At 39.6% G+C, this 22,905-nt stretch overlaps 1 protein-coding gene across 1 annotated transcript in view; it reads left to right on the plus strand.

Moving 5' to 3' along the window:
• Positions 1 to 22,905, plus strand: part of TMTC4 (transmembrane O-mannosyltransferase targeting cadherins 4) — a 56,377-nt gene that overhangs the window by 14,151 nt on the left and 19,321 nt on the right. The window contains exons 6-9 of the mRNA XM_074562223.1: positions 13,680 to 13,777; positions 15,828 to 15,920; positions 20,868 to 21,029; positions 21,802 to 22,004. Of these exons, the coding sequence (XP_074418324.1) occupies positions 13,680 to 13,777; positions 15,828 to 15,920; positions 20,868 to 21,029; positions 21,802 to 22,004 (556 nt within the window). The remainder of the gene's footprint in view (positions 1 to 13,679; positions 13,778 to 15,827; positions 15,921 to 20,867; positions 21,030 to 21,801; positions 22,005 to 22,905) is intronic.

Below are 22,905 nucleotides of genomic sequence, written 5' to 3' on the forward strand. Positions count from 1 at the left end.
CTTAAATATTTTAGTATACTTTATGCCATTATGTTGGGATAGCTTAAATGGGAACGAACTCTAGGAACCTTACTTGTATTTTTAATGAATTGTAAATAATTATTCATATGAGTAAGCCCTCTAAATTCCTGCAATATGCAAGTGCTGGCATTTACATGATGAGTATAGTGTTATTTATGGTTTTTGTATGACAGCTGTATTTAACATAAGCAGTTCCTTCGTAGATGTTTTTTCAAGTGAGCTTTTAGATCTTGTGTGTGAATGCAAGTTGGCAGTTCAAATACAGTTTTGGAGAAATTATCTTGGGGCTCCATTAAATAAAAACACAAGAATACATCAATTCATGATTATGAAAAACTATACAGGACATGCAGTCTGGTATCTGGATGTGTCCCACCAAAGGAAATACAGGAATCATTTGGTGAACTCTTGAAGAGCTGTCTCGTGAAAAGCTTGTATAGTATCAGCTCAATAGGCATGGCCTGTAATGTTTAACCAGAGTTGACAGTGTATTACAGAGGTAGCTGAGCTGGCTTTGAATGATCTAGCTTAACAACATAGTCATGGATGGCATCACAGAGCTTAGTGTACGCTGGGGCGGGTAAGTTAGTCCACAGTGAGCTCTAAGACGCTGTGAATAGTGTTAAGATTGAACTATTTTGCATGGTTCCACAGCTGATATCATAAGTTTAACTTAATCTTCGCCACTTCAAATGATACTTATGGTGATTACTGTTCACTTCTGAGATTTTTTTCTCCCCTTTGAGTAGGTTTCATTTCTTTCAACTGAACTAGTAATTTCTTGATGAAAATTGTCCTTGGGATCTTGGTTGCTCATTTATTTTTTCTCACCTATTTTACCGTGTAGAATTGTGTTTTAATGTTTCTTTTTTTAGTGCTTTCCAGTTTGTTGGTACAGGTAGACCTATATGTCAGGGTAATATACTTTGCTTGAAGAACTCAAGAGCCAAATTCTTAGGATGACTATTGGAGTCTTTTATATAGGACACTGTAATTTTTTTATTATGGGGCTCATCTTAGGAATGGATAAGAATGGGATGTGTACTCTGGTTAGGGGTTTTCTGAGTGCTTGTACAACTTGCCAAGGCCAGTTTGATAGCTTTTAGAAGTCAGTGTAATTTTAATAGTATTCTTGTACTGAAATTCTTGTCATTGATACAGAAGGAGGGAAATGTTGTGAAGACAAGATACTAAGCAGCACTAAGTATTTTTTATTGGACATTGCATCATAATAGTGTCAGCTGTGCCTCGTAATCAGATTTGCCAAGGAAAGCTACGATCTGCCAGCACAGTGGTGTCTTTTGTCTTTCAGATCAATTTTCAATGTTTACTATCACCTTCACTGCCTGCTTTTCCCTTAGTGACTTCTTCAAGAAATTTAGACTTTCTTTGTACTCAAGAATTTGTACCTAAGTTACATGCTTGAGTCCCTCCCAACAGTTTCCTCATTTTGGGTAGCTTGGTGACAGTTTCAGGTTCTTGTAGACACTGTCTGGCATGTCCTAAATGAGAGAATGAAAAGTTATTTCCAGCACTGTGAAGAGCACTAATAAGTTCTTTAGAAGGTCTTGCATGAAGCTTGAAGGGACAAGCCCAAGCTTCAGAGTATTTCTTTCCTCTGAACCTTACATGATTTGTTGCAGGCTGATGAGCAATGTGCCAAAACCCAGACATTTCAGAGTCAAGGTTTCAGGTCAGAATGGTTCTGGTCTGAAAACTGGTTTTGAAAAGCCTGGGTGGGATTCGTTGGTCATTTTGGATGTGTCTTGCTGTGAAAATCATTCATTTGTAGATAGAAAGGTGGGTGAGATAGAACAGAACAGACTATTTCATTTGGAAGGGACCTACAATGATAATTTGGTCAAACAGTCTAGTCCTGACCATCCATCAGGGATGACCAAAAGTTAAAGCATGTTATATTAAGGGCCTTGTCTAAATGCCTCTCAAACACTGACAGGCTTGGGGCTTCAACCACCTCTCTAGGAAGCCTGTTCCAGTGTTACCCTCTCGGTAAAGAAATGCTTCCTAATGTCCAGTCTGAAACTCCCCTGGTGCAGCTTTGAACCATTCCCACATGTCCTATTACTGGATCCCAGTGAGAGGAGATCAGCATCTCCCTCTCCGCTTCCCCTCCACAGGAAGCTGTAGAGAGCAATGAGGTTGCCCCTCAGCCTCCCGTTCTCCAAACTGGAGAAGTCTTATGAGGTCCTCAGCCTCATAGTACATTCCTTCCAGCCCTTTCACCAGCTTTATTGCCCTCCTCTGGATGCATTCAGGGACCTTCACATCTTTCTTAAATTGTGGGGCCCAGAACTGCACACAGTACTCAAAGTGAGGTTGCAGCCATGCTGAATACAGCAAGATAATCACCTCTTTTGACTGGCTGGTGATGCTGTGCGTGATGCACCCCAGGATGCGGTTTGCCCTCTTGGCTGCCAGGGCACGCTGCTGGCTCCTTTTGAGACTGCTGTCGCCCAGCACCCCCAGATCCCTTTCTGCAGGGTTGCTCTCCAGCCACTCTTCTCCCAATTTATACTTGTGCCTGGCGCTATTCCATCCTAGGTGCAGAATATGGCATTACAACTTGTGAAATTTTATCGCATTAATCATAGCCTAATGCTCCAATCTATCTAGACCCCTCTGTAAGGCCTCCTGTCCCTCGAGAGAGTGAACAGCACCTCCCGGTTTGGTATCATCAGCAAACTTCCTAATGATGCATTCAACTCCTGCATCCAGACCATTGACAAAATATGTTGAACAGAACTGGCCCTAGAATCGGACCCTGAGGAACACCACTGGTGACCAGTCACCAGCCAGATGTAGCCCCATTCACTACAACCCTTTGAGCTTTGCCCTTTAGCCAGTTGTTTACTCGGTGCACTATGAACCCCCTCATCCCACAGTTGGACAATTTGTCCTGAAGGATGCCGTGAGGGACAGTATCAAAAGCCGTACTAAAATCCAGAAAAAACTACACCCACCACTTTTCCTTTATCCACTAGATGGGTGACCTTATCATAGAAGGATATCAAATTAGTTAAACAGGACTTGCCCTTTGTGAATCTGTGTTGACTGTGCCTGATTTCATTGTTCTTTAAATGCCTTGTAACAGTACTCAGTATAATCTTCTCCATAATTTTTCCAGGAACTGAGGTTAGACCAATGGGTCTGTAGTTCTGTGGGTCTTCCCTCACACACTTTTTGTAAATTAGAGTAACATTGACTAGCTTCCAGTCAGCAGGGACCTCCCCAGACTCCCAAGACCTTCAGTGGATGATCAAGAAGGGTCCTACCATGATATCCTCTAGCTCCTTCAGTACTCTGGGATGAATCTCAGGTTGTCTCCACCACTAGTATCGCTACAAACTTGACCACCAGCCTCATAAGCCAACTGTGTTTCACCTTGTGTCCATTATGTATGTAGTATTCTCAGGCTTTACTGGCTGAACCTTCAGGAGGTTTCCCTACTTTGTCACCTTAAGCATATAACTTGGGCATGCAACTTGAAAACCTCTTCTCCCTGCTCCTTCTGTGTGGGGAAAGAGACAGACTCCTTTTGATAGCCAGTCAGAATAGCTGATCTTAGACATTTGCAGTCATCTTCTTAGAGGTACCAGAATCTCTTGGTTGTGTAGGAGCTTAGGAAGACTAGGCTTGTAACTTAGGGTGCAATTCCATTGTCACTTCAGTTGGGCTGAACTGCAGGTGGCTGCTAAAATGGAGCAATCTAGATTCCTTTTGTCGTAGATTATAGAGTGAATTAGGTCAGAAGAAAACTCTGGATATCGTCTCTAGTCCAACAGCTTAAAGCGGAGTTAACTTCATAGATCAGATTGCGTGGGGCTTTAGGCAGGTGAGTTGTGAAAATCTTCAAGGATGGTGGGGGAAGGGGTGCCAAATGACCAGTTCGCCTCAGCCTCTTTTCCTGTCCTATATTCTTCAGCCTCCTAACCATCTTAGTGGTTCTTTACTGGCCTTCCAGGTTGTTGATGTGTTTCTTGTGTTGGACACCACACTGAACACAGTACTCCTGATGTGGCCTCACAAGAGGAACAGTACTCCTGATGTGGCCTTATAAGAGGAACGACCTCTTTCCCTAATCTGCTGAATATGTTGTAGCTACTACAGCCCTGTGTGCATTTAACCTTCTTCATTGCTGCAAAGGCACATTACTGACTTGTCTTCAACTTGTCAACCAGGAACTCCGGATCCTTTTCTGCAGAGCAGCTGTCTAGGCAGTCCCCAGCCTGGACTGTTGCATGGTGCTGTCTTTGATTTTCATGAGGCTTCTGTCAGCCCATTCCTCCAGCTTGCCATTGTCCCTCCAAACAGCAGTCTTGTTCTCCACTGTACTCAGGTATCTTCTAGCTGAACCCCACCAACCACCACAACCAGTTTTACCTTCTGCCTTTGCTGTATTTTTTTTCCTTTTGGGAGTAGAGGTTGGTCCAACCCATCAGGCAGCTATTTGAACATTATTGTCTGTATAGGAAAGGGTAGTGTCCATATTGTAAAGGGCAGCTATAAAGAAAACAGAGGCTCTCTCTTCACAAGGAGCCACAGAGAGAAGACAAGGGGCAATGGGTACTTATTGCAGTGGGAGAGGTTTCACCTTGCTATAAGAAAGAAATTTTTTACAGTGAGAACAATCAGTCACTGGAACAACCTCTCCAAAGACATGTCCCCGTCACTGTAGGTTTTTAAGACGCAATTGGAAAGGGTACTAGGTAATCTCTTGTAGGCTTCCTTTCCCACAAAAGGTTGGACCAGATGATCTTTGGAGGACCCTTCCAACCTTGGCTGTTCTGTGATTCTATGTACGAAAGGCTTTAGGAAAAGGTAACCAAATATGGGGAGGTGGCTGTAGTAGAGTATGACTTTTCAGTGGTTTTGTTGTATTAAAGTAAATATGAAGTTTTACCCTTGGATGCCTCCATTTTGGTGGTATGAATTTCCTTTGCTTGTGAGCAGTTCTTCTAGCCATTCACAAATAATAGGATAAGTAAGGAGTAAAGACCTTTTTATCTGAATTTGGCTGAGTTTGATTCTGCACAGATTGAGGGAGTCAAAGACAGCAAAACAGCAAAAACTGTCTTAGTCTGAAATGTAAACTAATACCATTCTGAATATAGGTAAAGAACAAGCATTTTAAAAATATGCACACATAGTTTAAAGAATAGACTTAAACAATGTCTCCTAAGCAGCAAAGAAGAAATACCCTTTCTTCTCGCAGAACGTTTTTCTTCTGCTGGCAAATCCACAAGATCCAGAAGGTCTGCAATACTGCCAGTGCACATCGGTGGTTCCAGTCCAAGTTAAGAGTTGGTATTGTGTCACTTTCTAGGTCAGACCAAGATGGTAATTTATCTTTGTGGAATACTCTTTGTTAGTAAGAGAGAGGGGGAGAAAACAACCAAAAAACCCTCTGTGCATTCCATTGCATCAGGCTTATGTGTCTAGTCAAATATAGCTGCTTTATGATGATCCTGCAGAAAAGTGGGATCTACCAGTATGTTCTAAGATACTATTTCCTTTTGTCCTGATAGGTTTTTATGTATTAAAGGCCGGCATGACCCTAAACCGTAGGTCAACTGCATGCGTTCTTGTTTCTGGATTTGGCTGTCACATGTATATAGCACTTAGGTCGCCAGCTTTTTAGAAGTAGCAGGAGAAGAGCTATCAAAGGTGGATTTTTAAAAATTGTTATTAATAGATGCACGGTAGTGTGTTTCTTTTGGAGTATTGAAAAGAGGTACAACTCTAAGCCCTTCAGGATTTGTGGACTGTATTTGTATTGTCTTTCAAATACAGTTACCAAAACATGTTTGATTCTAGTTTGCTTTTAATGATGAACTTTGGGCATCAGCGTAAAACAAATATTGAAAAGCCTGAGTTCATGCTACTGATCTGGTTGTGTCCTTAGTAGCATATACTGTTTTATCACCAGCAGCATCCCAATGCTACTATTGGACAGATAGGTTATCTAAGTCTTTCATAAGGAACCTGACTATTGCAGCAAGGCAATGTGAGATTTGTGCGCAGTTGAGTTCCAGAAATCTCTTTGTTTTTCACGAGAGCAGACATAGTTGTTGAACTCTTGTTCTTGAAGTCTTCTCTAACAGAGACAGAAGTCAGAGAAGAGAGACTGGCTAGTGCTTGTTTTCACTTGATGTCTATGTGAATGAATGTAAGAATTGTTTTTTGCTTGGGAGTAAGGACTCATAAAATGTCTGTATAGGATTTGGGGGTACTGTGGGCAACTATATATAATACTGAAAACAGTCAGGAGATCAGAAAAATATCAGTGTCAGACTGGAAAACTTCCAAAGGAAAATGGTTTTTTTTGTAAAGCTCAAGATATACTGCAGCTTGTTTGTCTGATGTGGTTTATTTGTGGTTTTGGTGGATTTTTGGGTAGACAGTTTCTTTTAGCCAGAATCTGTAGCATTAATTTTTTTAAAAAGTATCAGCATTTAACACGCTGTGTGGGCTATAATGATGTCTTACTGAAGTTCTAAAATTCTGTTACTTTTTCCCAATATACAGTTTTCGATGTTACCATCTTTGATAGGATAACATTTATATTTGCAAGGAACTAATCTGTTGTTCTCATTCTGTCCTGCTGTTTTAAAACACAACTGTGGGAACAAATCCACTGCATAGGCTTTGGAGACAGCACGAACTGACAACTGTTTAGGTATGTTCTGAAGGGAATTGTGGGTTATTAACTTTGTTGAATTGCAATGCAGCTTCTGTGGGAATTCATAAGGCATTTTAAAACTGCTATAGTATTCATTTTGCCTTCGTCTTCAGCCTTGACAGTGATCCAGTTGCATGTATTTGCCATCTGCATTGGCAGTCTCTGAGCGATGTAGAATTATGAGTTCATGATATTTTCTTCGTGTGAATAATATTGGCCTGGATATTAAATAGGGGATCAACTATTTGCTCATATGCTATGTCTTCTAAAACTGACTTTGTTCTGGTTGTGTTTCTGTTTTGTTCTGTTCTGGGTAGTCGCCCATTTATCATCTACTAGTTCATTGCCAATTTAATAAAACATGCGAAATAGACCGTAGTGATGAGTTTTGTGACTATTGGAGGTTTATGTTACGGAGGCTTTCCTATAGATTGAAAATGTTTAAGTCTCCTGTGCGAAAGAGATCATTGTTAAGATATGGGGAATTTGTTCACTATTTTGCAATTGGTCAAGAGGTATTTACTATTATTAAACATGCGGGCTCTGATTTTTCAACTGTGTGCCCTACTGTTCATATTTGAACATATTGGGAGGGAATAGTTGTATGTGGAAAAATTAACAATTTTATTATTTTAATGGGTAGAGAAGAAACTATAACCTTTTTTTGTAGAATTAGTGCTAAATTTGACTTGTACAAGATGGTATTATTCACGCATAGATGATCCCTTTACTGTAGTGATATATAACGAGTTTGAGATGTTTGGATATGTTTAGGAATGGCATTTGCTATTGTAATTTCATTATTAAGTGAAACACTGAGCTGAGCTGCAGTAGTATGTACATTTGGAGACACACAAGGAGATCTCAGGCTTAAGTTAATTCTAACAGTGGATTCTTATGTGATCCTTTAAGACTAGTTAATTCTCCCTTTGCTTAGCAATTCACAAACAGGGAAATCTTAGAGCTTGGCTAGATGGGTATTTGTACTAGTTTAGTTGGAAGACACCATCCCCACAGGCAGGGCACATCAATGGAATATATGAGCGTTTGTGATCTATTTCAGTTAAAAATTAAAACTTCCTGCAGGAGCTCAACATGACTGACTTTGCTTAGACTTTTGAAGGAGTAGGTGCTTTCACAGAATCAATTACTAGGTTTCATCTGAAGATGGTGACTTCTTAAACTGCTCCAGGCTGTCACCTGGCTGAGCCCTAAGTTGCTCAATTAGCTTTGAAGAAGGAGATGCTGAATGTGTAATGTCTGAATTGGTAGTAATTGTTTGGGATATTGTTAGTTTAACTTTAAAGCTTGGTACTCTAGATGTAGTATTTTCTTCGTATCCTTAACTTGTAAGGAATTTGTCTTCATTGACTTGTGGACTTAGGACACTGCAATATAAGGTCTCTTGAAATAGGATTAGTGTTTAGGAAGACAGAGTTGAGGTGCATCGTCAGTGTGCTGCTCATAAATTTAGGATCAGTCAATTCCACGCTGTAAAACACTTTGTATATGCATCCTAGCTCTAGGAATGCTTATACTTAAGTCTAGCAATCTAAATGGAGGAGTCCTCATGGCTCGTTTATGGTTTGTATAGTTATTTCAACTTTCAGACTTAACGTACTCCTAAAGAGGGACCATCTGAGCAACGCTTTTTGATTTTGTATAGAAACGCTATATTTTTCTAGCTTAAAAAAAAAAAGAAGCAAGTACTCTGTTTCTTTGGCATGGTTACAATTTTGTCCATCTGTTAGAGTGGCACAATGCCCACTCACAATATGGTGTACCAGTTTCAACCAGGCACAGGTGCCAACGAAAGATTGGTTTCGTTTTCTGACACACGATTTTTCTGGTGGGAAGCAGTGCTGTATTAGGGGAATGTGCTTCGTTAGTCTGATTACTTCTGTTGGCATGTGTGTATCTCATAATAATAATTAGCACTTATGCAGTGCTTTACATTTTCAAATCACTATTAAAAAAAAAAAAAGATTGAAGGCATTGCTGAATGACGGTCTTTTGTATCTATTTTTCCGACCTAGTTTACTGAGATTTCTGCAGTTGGGGGGCGGGAGGTGTTGTGCATATTGACCCAGGAACAAGCACAAGATAAAATGTTTCTTAATTGAAATCCTTTCTCTTTGAAGTTTAATCACCGATGAATTTTCATAATATTACAATTCTGTTTATGACTGTACTGATCTTTTGAGGCTGCAAAAGAAAACAAAGGAACAGAGATTATGGTTTTCAGGAGGAGATCTTGAATCACAGAATCACAGAATGGTTGAAGTTAGAAGGGGCCTCTGGATGTCACCCGAGCTGACCTGCTCGAGCAGGGTCACCTAGAGCCACTTGTCCAGGACCATGTCCAGATGACTTTCTATTATCTCCAAGGATGGACGCTTCAGAACCTCTCTGGGCAACCTGTGCCAATGCTCAGTCACCCTCTCAGTAAAAAAGTATTTCCTGATGTTCAGACAGCATCTCCGGTGTTTCAGTTTGTGCTCATTTTCTCTGGTCTTGTCACTGGGCACAACTGAAAAAAGCCTGGCTCTCTCACGTTTGCACTCTTCCTTCAGGTATTTATGTACATTGATGAGATCCCCTTGAGCCTTCTCTTCTCCAGGCTGAACAGACCCAGCTCTCTCAGTCTTTCCTCACAGGAGACACGCTCCAATCCCTTCACCCTTTTACTGGCCCTTTGTTGGACTCACTCCAGTATGTCCATGGCTCTCAGGTACTGAGCCCAGAACTGGACACAGTACTGCAGGTGTGGCCTCATCAGTGCAGAGTAGAGAGGGATATTCTTCCTTGGCCTGCTGTCAATATCTTGTCTAATGCAGCCCAGGATACTATTAGCTCTCCTTCCTGCAAGGGCACATTGCTGGCTCATGTTCAACTTGGTGTCCAAAAGGACCCTCAGGTGCTTTTCTGCCAAGCTGCCTGCCAGCTGGATGGCACCCAGCATATACTGTGCCTGAGCTTGTTCCTCTCCAGGTGCAGGATTTTGCAGTTCTCCTTGTTGAACTTGATGAGGTTCCTACCAGCCCATTTCTCCAGCCTGTTGAGGTCCCTATGGATGGCATCGTGACCCTCTGGCATATAAGCCACTCCTCCCAGTTTGTTGTCATCTGCAAACTTGCTGAGGGTACACTCTGCCTCATCATCCAGGTCATTAATGAAGATGTTGAACAGGATTAGACCCAGTATTGATGCCTGGGGTACACCGCTAGTTTGTGGTCTCCAGCACAGCTTTGTGCCACTTGATCACCACCCTCTGGGCCTGGCCATTCAGCCAGTTTTCAGTTCACCTCACTGCACATCAGCCTGTACATCAACAGCTTCCCTATAAGGACCTTATAGGAGACTGTCTCCCTTAAGATCCTCATTATGGGACCCCTCACTGTGGGATTAAGATCCTCATTATTTCTCTCTTGCTGTGTGATTTTACCATCTTTGAGAGTCCATACTTAAGCTTGGCAACACTTGAAATGCTGAGACATTCCTGGCATCCGAGACTTGAGATGTTCACAAGAAGACAAGTTTGTTTCTGCAAAACTTTGAATGTGTGCCTATTGAATGGCATTCGATTATCAGGTTTTTTCGCTAGACTATTTCTTCAGTTTGTCAATGGAATTCTGACTTCTCCTTAATATGCTTCCTGGCCATTGCAGCCTGGCAGCACACCTGGACTTAACCAGGATATTCTTTCTTCCATCATCCACATTTTTTAAGTTATCTATTAGAGCCAGACAAAGGAAAGACCCAATCCAGAATGTATCTTTACATTTTTCACAGTGACCTACACTCTTAGTGTAGTTTTCCAGCTGTTATTGTACACATTCTATAATAATTACATGCAGCCCATATTTTTTTCTGGCATATTTCACACTGTCTCCAGTGGTATTCTCATACCTTTGTGAATTCAAGGTATAGGATGTTTACAGAAAGGCCCTTTATTTTCCTGTCCAAACCAGAAATTATACTTAGTTTGATATAAACGGTTAAAATATGGCAAACAGTTAATCATATTCCTTTATGTTTTAGAGGGTCACTTAGAAAATATTTTGTTTTAAGTTGTTTTTTTTCTCTGGGTAATTTTGACCAGTCAGTTTAGCTTTGTTTCTATAGTTAATTCTTTCATATCTCTTTTCCTCTTTGAAAGTAGGCATGTAGGTATTCTTTTGTTTTGTTTTAAGCTTCTGGATTCTCATGTGTTTTTCATGATTTCTCAGAGGTAACATTTGAGATTACTTTGGGTTGTATAGGACTTGGTGAAGTAAATTTAATCAATTGTAATTTAAACCAGATTATTTTCTCTAAATTCTGTGTCTTGTAGTTCGCTATTTTTCCTTTTGTTCTTGCTCCCTTTCTGCTGGTGTTGTGCTTGCCATCTGATTGCAGCTGACCTCTTTGTGAAAAAAATGACGCAAAAAGGCACAGAACACTTCTGTTTTCCAGGCATTGTCCATTTTCTTTCCCACTGAGTATTGGAATAACTCCATCCTTGCTGCTTTTCTTATCTATGGCATTGTGGGGTTTGTTCTTTACATACATACCCTTTCTCATTTTGTGATGTGACCTTTCTGAGTTTGTTTCTGTATGACTGTGCTACTGTCGTCCTTGATAATTTGACCTAGTTCCTTTTTTCCTATTACTTCTTATGTTTTGAATCATCAAAGCATTTGTGACTTGCCAGCTGGTCTCGTACTATATATACTTCCCTCTTCCATGTTGAGTTAGTTTGTATTTGCGTACTGAATACTGCTTCTCTGAGAAGTGCTTAGTTGTCCTGATTTCTTTCTGCCAGAGTTTGATTCTGGGAAGAAGAAATCTCTCAGCTGAAGAAAGTATAGTATACTTCAGTAAACTCAATGAAGTCCCTTGGCTTTGTGCGCTGTTCTCCCTTTTTATACTTCCTAAGGATGACTGATTGTCATTTTGTGAACACAGTCAATTACTTTGCCTTCCAACTTTGCATTCTCTCAGCTAGTTTGTTTCTACATTAAAAACAAAAAACAAAACAAACCAAAAACAAATTTCAAGAACTGGCTGAACGGTCTGTTGTAGTGCAGAGTCTGAAGAGTGGAAGAACTTCTTCAAGGGATGCATTTAAGACAGATGCCTTTTATTCTTAGCAATATTCTGAAAACAAATTTTGAAGCCTCCTCCTCCATGAGTTGCAACCCTCCGTTGTTCTTCTGTATGATTGATGTGAGTTGGAATTTCCTTATTGCTTTTTTTTTTTTTACTTGCAATGTTTCTTTAGTTTAGTCATTATGTATTTTGTATTTCTATGTTTTGTTTTGGTATTGTTGAGATGTGTATGACCTCTTTCCTTCAGAAGGCTTTCTTTTAACTTTATAACATCTGCACCTCTGATGTTAAGTCTTACCTCACCTGTGAAGACGTAATTTGGAGTGGAGGGAGAAGAAGCAAATGCTTGTTAGGTATTGCAATGATGAATCTCAAACATCTTAATATTCACTCTGTTGAACATTTAAGTCTTTGGTAAGAAAGGAGTGGTAGAAGCAACTTCAAAACCTGTTCTTCCACATATTTTTATGAAAACTTCTGCTCTCTGCCACAAAAGAAGGAGTCTGCTTCAAAATGAGAAAGGAGGCCAATGCCAGCAGATCTTTTCATACTTGTTATGGTTTGTATCTGTCCCAACAGTATCTGAGCTAGTATACTGGTTTGCCTTCAGTGAAGAGAACGAGCTACTTCTCTAAAAGGTGGACAACTGCATTTAATTAGGTAACTTAATCCCGAAAGGTGTCCCCTTCTCAACCAGTTAGAAAGGAAGCCTGTTATACTAGCATAGGCGTAGGTGCCTACTTCTGGTGAAATTAATCTTAATTCTGCCATTTACCCTTTCCATAGACCATTACTGCAGTTCTGTTTAAGTACTAAGGGTCAAACCTGCATTAACAGTAGGGAAGAACTGCTCTAGAGATGAAGGAAAGTAAGAAAGGGATTCAGTCAATGAACGTAGAGTTCAACTTTGTTTTTTCACGTGCCAAGTCAAAGATTGATTCTTGTGATGCCTGTAGAACCCATGTTGCTTGAATCAAGAAACTGCCTCTGAACGAGCTGAGTGCTTCCCTCTGTTGTTTGCGCCTGTGGAGTAGAGGTTGTGACAGATATGTTTTTATGTGAAGTACCCATCTACTGTGTGTGTGATGGTACCTTGGCTGAAGTAGGGCTTATTGTTACATTAATCTCAGAAATACCTGCTTGTAGTACCCAAAATCAGCTACATGGTGCAGTCTTTAAAGACTCTTTCTTTGAGTAGAAGCTGTAGTTACTCTTGATCTCTTAACCCCAGAGTTCCTCACCCTGCTGTAAAACTGCTTCCTGAGTGCAAGAACTAACTGCTTCTCTGCTGAGATGCTGAAATTTTTGAGCTCCGTGGCATTCCATTGCAGTGCTAATGAAATGACATGAGGTACTTGCTAAATGCAGCAGCCCCAGAGAAGCAGCTCGTTGTGCCTTTGTAGATTAGACTACAGTTAAAACAGTTTGTGTGTGTGACACTTCATGTGTAACCATTAGAAAGAATTTCTTGTGCTTGTGATAGCTTGGAAGAGAATGGCCAGTAATGATAGAGCTCTAGCTAAAGATGATAAATGTGTCTAACTATTGGAAATTAACCTTTCCAGATGATGAATTGTGGAAACTATGTGAAGCTTCTGCCATTCTAATTAGTCTGGCTAAAACGTCTAGCAAACAGGGAGGTTTCTAATGTCTCTGAGAACAGAAAATGACTGCAATAAAGGGACAAATGCCAGCATGTTGCAGGAGGTCCCCTATGCTTTTTAAGTCTGTGTATCCAGATCTTGACTGATAGAAAAGATAGTGAGATTAAATGCTGTATGTTTTTAAAATTCTAATTTTAACTTAGATTTACAACTTTACCTTTAAATGTATAAACCCAATGTTATGATGTGCTTTATTTTGACAGATAAGGAAGGACATAATTTTTCTATATTCTGGGTGCTGGTGAGTGTCATCCTAGGTGCGGTAGCCATGCTATGCAAAGAACAAGGAATTACAATATTGGTAAGAATCCTCTGAATTTTGACTTCAGCATCTGTCAGGTGCAGTTGTAAAGCCTCCAGAGATGAATCTTCTCCACAGCTAATCGCATGCACACCTTTTTGTTCTGTTCAGAAAACTAGTTAATGTTGACAAAAAACAGTATTCTAGTAGATCTGTCTTGATTGTATCCCTGCCAGTCTGTTGGAATTCTTCATTTTATCTTTTGTATCTTTGCAAAATTTAAAAGATTTACAGTGTTAGTTTCAGTGCGTATTGTGTTCATTGGCCTTGTTTTTGAATGTAATTGTCGAGATAGAGGGGCCTTCAAACCTCTCATTGAAGGCGTATGAACAAAGACATAACTGGAGGAGAGCATTTTTAAAAGCTGTACCCTCTTGTGAAAAGTGTAATTAGAAGTAGGGTCATTGTTTATGCATTTCTAATACTGAATCTCTTCCTTCTGTCCCTTATGTAAGGATCTGTCTATACAAACAGATATACTATTCATGTTCATTGTGCTCTTGCTTTTTATTACTTCAGTGAAGACCTTCTGTTTTGGGTGACCAAATCGGCCACCTGAAATGCTACATCTGTGATTTTTACCTTTTATATAGCCATATATCTTATAAATAAATCCCATTTGTAGCTTTAACTGAAATAGATAAAGCAACAGAATCAGAAGAATTATTTGCAGCAAGGACCCTCTTGTCATTGCTAGAAAAAAAGGGAGAAGAAATTACAGGAAACTTGTTGCTTTAGGACATTATTTTTGGATGGATGTTTGTAAAGTGATGTATTTTTCAAAGGTGTCTGTAAGGAAAACATAAGGAATTCTCTTAAAACATGGTGTGATTATTTCCTTTAGTGATATGAGTAATAATTTGAGCTAGCAGACACAGAATTGTTATTGGATCTGGGGGTTTTATTTATTTCCGGTTGCATTGATAGTATGATTTTTATTTTTTATTTTTTTTTGTGCTGAGGGGGACAGGTCAGAGGGATTAAAGGATAAATCACACATTAAAAAGATTGCCTATTGGCTGAATGTATTTTTCAGCAGGAGTCATGCCTTCCTATCTCCATGCAAGTGAGCCAAAAGCCTTTTAACTTCCAGGTGGCCTTTCTATGTGGAACCACGCCACTCTCTAACCTATCTCCTGTCTTCTCCCTTTGACTGTCAGAAAGAGACTTGTGGCCTCCCAGTGTCCTAACTTTGGCTCACCTGGAACTATTTTTACTGTCTTTTTTTCCATTCAGTCTTTAGAACATTGAGGTAATTTCCAAAGTTATTAGAATATAGGCTAAATGTTCAAGGATTGTCGTGGCTGGTGATTGCTGAAACATTGACAGGAAAATGTTAAAGTTGGATTTTGCTGGTCACCTTAACAGAATTACCCCTGGACGTATTTTGGTTGCTTGCTTGGGCATAGGATGTACAAGTATAGTGCTGCAAAGCACTGAATATGCTCTAGTTTTATGTGTAATGGCTGATGTCACATAAAACATTGTCACATACGGCTGATGTCACATAGAACTTTGCTTTTTTTCAGCAACTTCCACTATGTATATACCTCTGTTAAATCTTTCTGAGCCTTTGTTGTGACAATTTATGTACCCTTTAAAAATAGTATTTCTGAAACCTGACAGTCAAAAGATAACCATGCTGCACAGCAAAAAAAATAAGTAGAAGGCTTAAATAAACTCCACCTTACTGACAGAAGCCTTAGCTTTTGACTGCAGCGTTTACGCTGTGGAACATTTGGGAAAGAAGACAGAGAGCAGAATACCATTGTGACCATGCATATGGGGTTTAGCTTGCTGATTTTTGATATTCCCTGAAGGGTTATTCCATGTAGCAGGAGAATCCCCATTACAGTAACATGATATTCTACTCATCTGAGCTCAGGTTCTTAATCTGCCATCATCACTACCAGTGTATCTCTCTACTTGTTTGGAATCAGAATTCACATGTACAGTAACTCATAGAAGAAGAGGAATTTAAGATATATTTAAAAAATATTTGTGGTTAGCTGCTCTATCTTATGCTCTTATTTTTCTCTTGGTTGCTTAGGGTTTGAATGCAGTGTTTGACGCACTGGTGATTAACAAGCTAAATGTTTTGGAACTTATTCAAAAGTTACTACATAAGGACAAGTCATTGGAGGTGAGTCCTCAGAGTTTTTTTCATTCTGGCCATTCAGATAGTCATGTACTAAAAGACAAAGATACAACTTCTGACAATTTCATTGTTGTTGAGAATTAAAAAAAATAGAGGTATTTTCAGGCAGCCTGGTAAGACAATGCACTATGACATCTTTACAGCGACATGAGCAGTAATGGGATAGCATTAGAATTGCATTATCTCATAAAATCCATTCCACACTTCCCTCAACAGTATGTTAAAAATATAGTGTGGAAGAGCTGATTGCTTGATGCAACAGGTTCTCCAGGGTCAGTAGCTATACACCTGAAACCATTGTTTAACACAGTTTGGTCAGAGTAAAGAGAGAGAGAGATGTATTGAGATGTATTCAGATTCTCGAATGAGATAGCTAGATATTTGAAAAAGTACATTAAAAAAATATTATGTCTAATTTGGCCAGTACCACTAAAGTATTACACTGGGTTGTTTTTTTCAGATTACAAATTACCAAACAGGAGAGAGTTCCTATTAGCTTTGGAGTTTAAAAGAAAAAATATGTAAGCCCTGATAGTCGCTAAGGATCGAATTTCTGACTTTTGTTGATATCACTTTATCTGGTATTGGGTCAAGTGGAATCTGGCACCTAGTATTTGCCCTAGCAAGCAAATCACAGAAACAGTCAGCCTCAGGTGAATGACTGATAGCAGCCAAATAGAACAACAGCCTTCTTGAACATCACTACTGTTCAACAGCTAAATCGTTTGTTTCTCCCATCCAAGGTTCAGCAAGGCAAAGGAATATTCATTGTACTTTGCATCAATCAGTGGTTTCACTGCAGAGAAGTCTTGCTCATATTTCTGAGTAGCACAAGTCCTGCGGAGCTTTTAAATTACTTTGCAAAGAGTCAAGTGAGAGCTTCAGAGGGAAATCAGTGAAAGTGGAATCTCTAGAACCGAAACAGTATATTTGACCAAGAACAGCTAAGTGAGGGGTGCAGGAGTATTTCAGGCAGCACATAGGAATGCTGGAGAATTTTGCTGTATAATGAGAGTAATGTCAACTAGCATATGACAAGGAAAGAGTCTAGAGCTGTAGGTCACTAAAGCAGAGCCAGTTCAGAATTAAAGTGATGGAAATAAAAGGTAACAAGGAGGACCCTAGGAATAAGTGGCCAGTCAGCCTCACATCAGTGCCTGGTAAGATCATGGAACAGATCATCCTGGAAGTTATGTCAAAACATATGAAAGACAGGGACGTGATTAGAGACAGCCAACATAGCTTCGCTAAGGGCAGATCATGCCTGACTAATCTAGTGGCCTTCTATGATGGAGTGACTGCATCAATGTACAAGAGAAAAGCTGCTGGTGTCATCTACCTGGATTTCTGTAAGGCCTTTGATATGGACCCCCACAACATTTTTGCTGCTCAAATGGAGGGATATGGGTTTGACTGATGGACTGTTAGATAGATAAGGAATTGACTGGATGTCCTCATCCAAAGAATTACAGTCAGTGACTCAATGTCCAAGTGGAAACTGTAATGAGCAGTGTTCTCAAGGGTCCATACTCAGACCAATACTATTTAACATCTTCATCAATGTCGTGGTTTAACCCCAGCCAGCGGCTAAACACCATGCAGCCACTCACTCACTCTCCCTGCCCCCAGTGAGAAAGGGAGAAGAGAGAGAAAAAAACCCACAACTAGTGGGTTGAGATAAAGGCAGTTTAATAGAACAGTAACAGAAGAGAAAATAATAATAATCATGGTAAAAGAATGTACAAAATGAGTAGTGCACTGCAATTGCTCACCACCTGGTGATTGATTGCCCAGCCTGTCCCAAGCAGTGATTGCAGATCCCTGCCCCCCAACCAATGCCCATTTATATACTGAGCATGACGTCTATGGTATGGAATATTCCTTTGGCCATCTTGGGTCAGTTATCCCGTCTATGCTCCCTCTCAACTTCTATGAGAAGCAGAAAAAGTCCTTGAATGCTTAGCAACAACTAAAAACATTCACGTGTTATCAACATTATTCTCATTGTAAATCCAAAACATAGCACTATACAAGCTGCTAGTAAGAAAATTAATTCTATCCTAGCCAAAACCAGGACAATCAATGACATAGATAGTGGAATGGAGTGCACCCACTGTAAGTTTGCAGATGACACCAAACTGAGTGGTGCAGTTGAGGGAAAGGATGCCATCCAGAGGGACCTTGGCAAGCTTGAGAAGTGGGCCCATGTGAACCTCATGAAGTTTAACAAGGCCAAGTGCAAGGTCCTGCACCTGGGTAGGGGCAATCTCCAATATCAGTACAGACCGGGGGATGAATTGATTGGGAGCAGCCCTGTGGAAAAGAACTTGGAGATACTGGTGGATGAAAAATTGGATATGAGCTGGCAACGTGTGCTTGCAGCCCAGAAAGCCAACCGTATCCTGGGCTGCATAAGAGAAAGCATGGCCAGTGGGTCAAGGGAAGTGATTCTGCCCCTCTGCTCCGCTCACATGAGACCCCAGCCAGAGCTGCATCAAGCTCTGAGCGGGCATGGAAGACATGGACCTGTTAGAGGAGGGTGACAAAATGGTCAGAGGGCTGGAGCACCTCTTGTATGAAGACAGGCTGAGAGAGTTGTGGTTGTTCAGCCTGGAGAAGAGACGGCTCCATGGAGACCTCATTGTTGCCTTTCAATATATAAAAAGGGCTTCTAAGAAAGCTGGAGAGAGACTTTTTACCAGGGACTGTAGTGACAGGATAAGAGGCAATGGTTTTAAACTGAAAGAGAGTAGATTTAGATTGAATAGAATGGAATATTTTCAGTTGGAAGGGACCTACAATGATCACCTAGTCCAACTGCCTGACCACTTCCGGGCCGACTTAAAGCATGTTATTAAGGGCATCTTCCAAATGCCTCTTAAACACTGACAGGCTTGATATTTTTTTCTTCTCAATTGAGACAGGTTTCAGTTTCATGCCAGATTCCAGCTAACTCTAAATCAAAGATGATACGTTTACACTTCTTCCAGTTTTAAAATTCTGCCTACTAAGAGATTTTGTGGCAATTTGTGAAATCTGGCCTTTAAGAAGCTGCATGTACTGTTACATGAAATGAAGCCTGGGAGAAGAGGTTTTATGTAGTTAATCTGTCATAAGGTAGTTATAAATTTTCACTATATGGTTTTCCTTTGTAGCACAATGCTTTTCCAAAACCAGTTTTTAGGAGCGGTTTTCCTGTAATCCTCATTGTGGTGACTTTGGTTGCTGAGATGTGTAAGTTGGGAGTAACCATTTGAGCACAAAGGCTAACTTACGTAAAATCAGCATTACAAACGTCTTTATCCTTAGGCATTCAGCTAAATATTTTATGATGGCTCTGTTATCAACTACAAATATTAAAAAGCCATCTGAATATTGCTTTTAAACTTAACTTTTATCTTCAGCCAGGCCGCTGTCAGATGTCTGTCTACTTTTTTTTTTTTTTTTTAGTCTTCAGGTATAACTAATACTGATCTAAATAATTATGGTGGTACTTTCTAATCAGCATATTGCAATAAAAGGTAATAATAATCAATGTGCCAGCTCCCACGGAGGAATAGAGGTGATCATGTATACCTATCAGGTAGGTTTTTAAAGGTAATAGAAGCATATCAGACTAAGGGAGGAAGGTAGGAATAAAGGAAAGCTAATACTGGAGATTACACAACCATATTTTTTAAGATCAACTCTTCTTTTAAGTCAACTCTTCCATGGAAAAATCCATTGTGTACTGACGCTTTCATCTTCAGATGTGTAGAATGGAAAGAGAAGTAGCCCAAATGATCTCTCATCTCAGAGAAACTCCCGTCTTCCATCTTCTGCTTCTCTAATGTCTTGTTGAAGCTGCGTAGAACAATTTCAGCCATCAGGTTTCCGAAAGCTCTAAGGCAGCCCCACAGCACTGTAATACAGGTGGTCAGAGAGAAGCTATGTCCTTCATTTCCTATCTGAGTTACCGTTTGCTAGCTGGGTAGGGTTTGGAAGCTTGGATTTGCATCTCAAAGCTGTGACAGGGATGTCGTTGTAGTTACTGATGATTCTGTTTCCAGTCTCTACTGGTGAAGCTTGAAGAACATCTACAGTATACAGTGGTTTTCTTTTCATTTATGAAACTGATGTGTGCTTGGAGAAAATGTGTTCTACTTCGCGGAGGGAAAAATTGAAAAGTCTGTCAAATCTAGCTTCTATGACATCACTTCTCTATGTTTTATGTGAATTGTCTTATTTAGACCCTAGAGTGTATGTTATAAAATGTCATGTAAATCAACTGCGTTAATGTAGATTAAACACAATTTTTTTTTAGATCTTGGGTAATTTTAGCCTGACCAAAATTATTTGGGTGCCTGTCTGTCACTAGCTTTTTAATCACGTTAGTGATTGTGAAAATTTTAATTCAGTTTCTAATTCCTCCCAGTTTCTAACTATGCAGTTTTCTTGTTGTATGCATGTAATTTTACCTCTGAAGAAACCTAAGTGGACAAAAACTTTCCATGATAAGCAGTCAACTGTATATGGCTATTTAAAACAAAGTTCACAAAGTAACATCCTCCATTTTAAAAAGAAAACACGCCGTATACTAAAGGCTGTATTCTGCTCAAATTCCCTATCAGAAATCGCTGTGTAAAATTACATCAGCTGTAGAGTTACTGAGGATTTGTAGAAGAGAGATTTCTTGAACTAAAAATTTTTCTAATTGAGAAGGAAATGAAAATGTTTGCAAAAAATATTTTGCAATTAGTCAATGAAAACATAATAAAGTTTGAGAGCTTTCTAGTAACTGCAAAAATAATAAAAATGTCAACTCTAATAGCAAAAATGCACAGGAATAGCCTCTTCTTTCTAAGATAGTGGTGAAAAGGATGTGAATGTATCTGTGAAGAGAACAAAATAATGTTTTTTATATGAGCAGGTTTTTTTCTGTCTTTCCTGTAGAATGCTGGGCTGTTAAGAAAGGGGCTGCTTTTCAGGATAACTCTTCTGATGTCTGGAGGGGCCAGTATACTTTATATACGCTGGAGGATTATGGGCACAGGGCCACCAGCTTTCACTGAAGTAGACAACCCGGCTTCATTTGCAGACAGTCTGTTTGTGAGAGTAAGTTATGAAGTTGCTTTTTTCTGGACAACTCAGAACATTTGTCTTTGTCATCAAATTGAATTTCGTGTGCTTCAAAGAAACAATGAAGTGGGCGGTCTTTACGTTTCAGGATATCTGATGAGTCACGTTCCCTTGTGCTGCTGTCGTGATTTTCTGTAATTTTTTAAAAATAGTATACCTTGTATATTCTTTGTATTCAATTTAGCATGCACTGCACATGTTGAAGTACATTTCCATTTACTCGCTATTTTTCCCATGCATGCAAGAATTTATCTTTTGCTGGGTTTCATCCCTTTTCCACATACTGTGCTTGGCTTTTCATCTGTTCTTTCACAATTGAAGAAAATAGCCTAAAGTTCTGGTCTGGTACATTTGGAGTATGTCTTGGCTTTGTATCTCTGACTGCATTAAAGCTCCTTCTGGAGATGGAGAATGAAGGGCGAAGACAGTGGGCAATGTCTTTTGTACTGTCTCCGATTGTAGGAGATTATTCTTTTTACATGTGGATATTGGTTAGAAAGCACAGAATTTAATTTCCCTGTTCTGAATAGGACAGCCACCTAGCTATGTTTAAGAAAAATTTAAAAATTAATTTCACAGCTGTATAGGATATGTAACTAGTTTTAGTCTACCAGTATTTAAGGCCTCTTTATTGTAGAAAATATGTTTTGTGATAAGGCAAACAATAGCAGAGAGAAGAACTAAAGTTAACCCCCCCCACCCTTAAGTTTAGTATCAAATAAATGTTTGTTTTCTTTTTGACTGACAGGCTATAAACTATAATTACTACTATTCGTTGAATGCATGGTTGCTGTTGTGTCCCTGGTGGCTGTGTTTTGATTGGTCAATGGGCTGCATACCCCTCATTAAATCCGTCAGCGACTGGAGGATAATTGCACTAGCAGCACTTTGGTTCTGCCTAATTGGTCTGATAGGCCAAGCTCTGTGCTCAGAAGACAGCCATAAGAGAAGGTAAGAGACAGTGATGAATTTTAGATGCCCGGCCAACGTGAGTACAGTATTATTTGGTTAAATCCACTACTGATAATTTTAACAATTCATTGGAACCAATGTCTAGCAAATGCAGTTCAAATAAATATTTATAGCTGTCATTACAGTTTTATCCCAATTTGGGCCCATCGCTGTACATTGACTAGTGGGAAACGGAGGAGGAGGTATGGATGGCTGCTCTGTTTTATCCCTTAAATGGCATTTTGAGATCCTTAACACTGTAGGTGGTAAAAAGTAATCTGTGCTCACAACAGAGTAGGAATTGATGTATGTTGTTGCCCCTGCTACTTACAATTCATCATCTCCTTTAATCGTCTCCTAATAATGAAAGAAAGAGGAGATGTGCCTTGAAAGGAGGTATAAATGCTGGCCGTGGCCAGACGATTAAAAAATCAAATGGTGACTCATAGTATCTATTGAGGAAACATCTTGTACTTTACCCAAACAACTAAAAAAAATAATTTTTAACTCTTCTGTCTCACTAAGGGCTTCATTTTAACTTTTCAGGGTCTGTTCCCATGGATTTAATGAATAATTCCTTTCTCAATTCTTTAAAATTTTTTCAAAAGCTCAATCACAACAAGGTCATTCTGTTGTTCAGAGTGCTGAATATTTTCTTTTTCTTTTCTGTAGTATTCTGTAATTTCATCTCTTCCCCCTCATCCCCTCCAATGTTAACATCCCACCTGCCTTCTTTTCCACTGCTCCTATGCTCATTTGCATAGATAAAGTCATTTTGGAGAGCGGTGGAATTCTTGCTACAAGTGATGTCATACTTTCTACAAAAATAACCACATTAAGCCTATATTGCTGAACAGTTTTTTTAGTCAAAAGTAAAGACAAAAAGTATAGTGAAGATCTA

This window comes from Larus michahellis, chromosome 1, assembly GCF_964199755.1.
Source record: "Larus michahellis chromosome 1, bLarMic1.1, whole genome shotgun sequence".
NCBI classification, from domain to species: Eukaryota; Metazoa; Chordata; class Aves; order Charadriiformes; family Laridae; genus Larus; species Larus michahellis.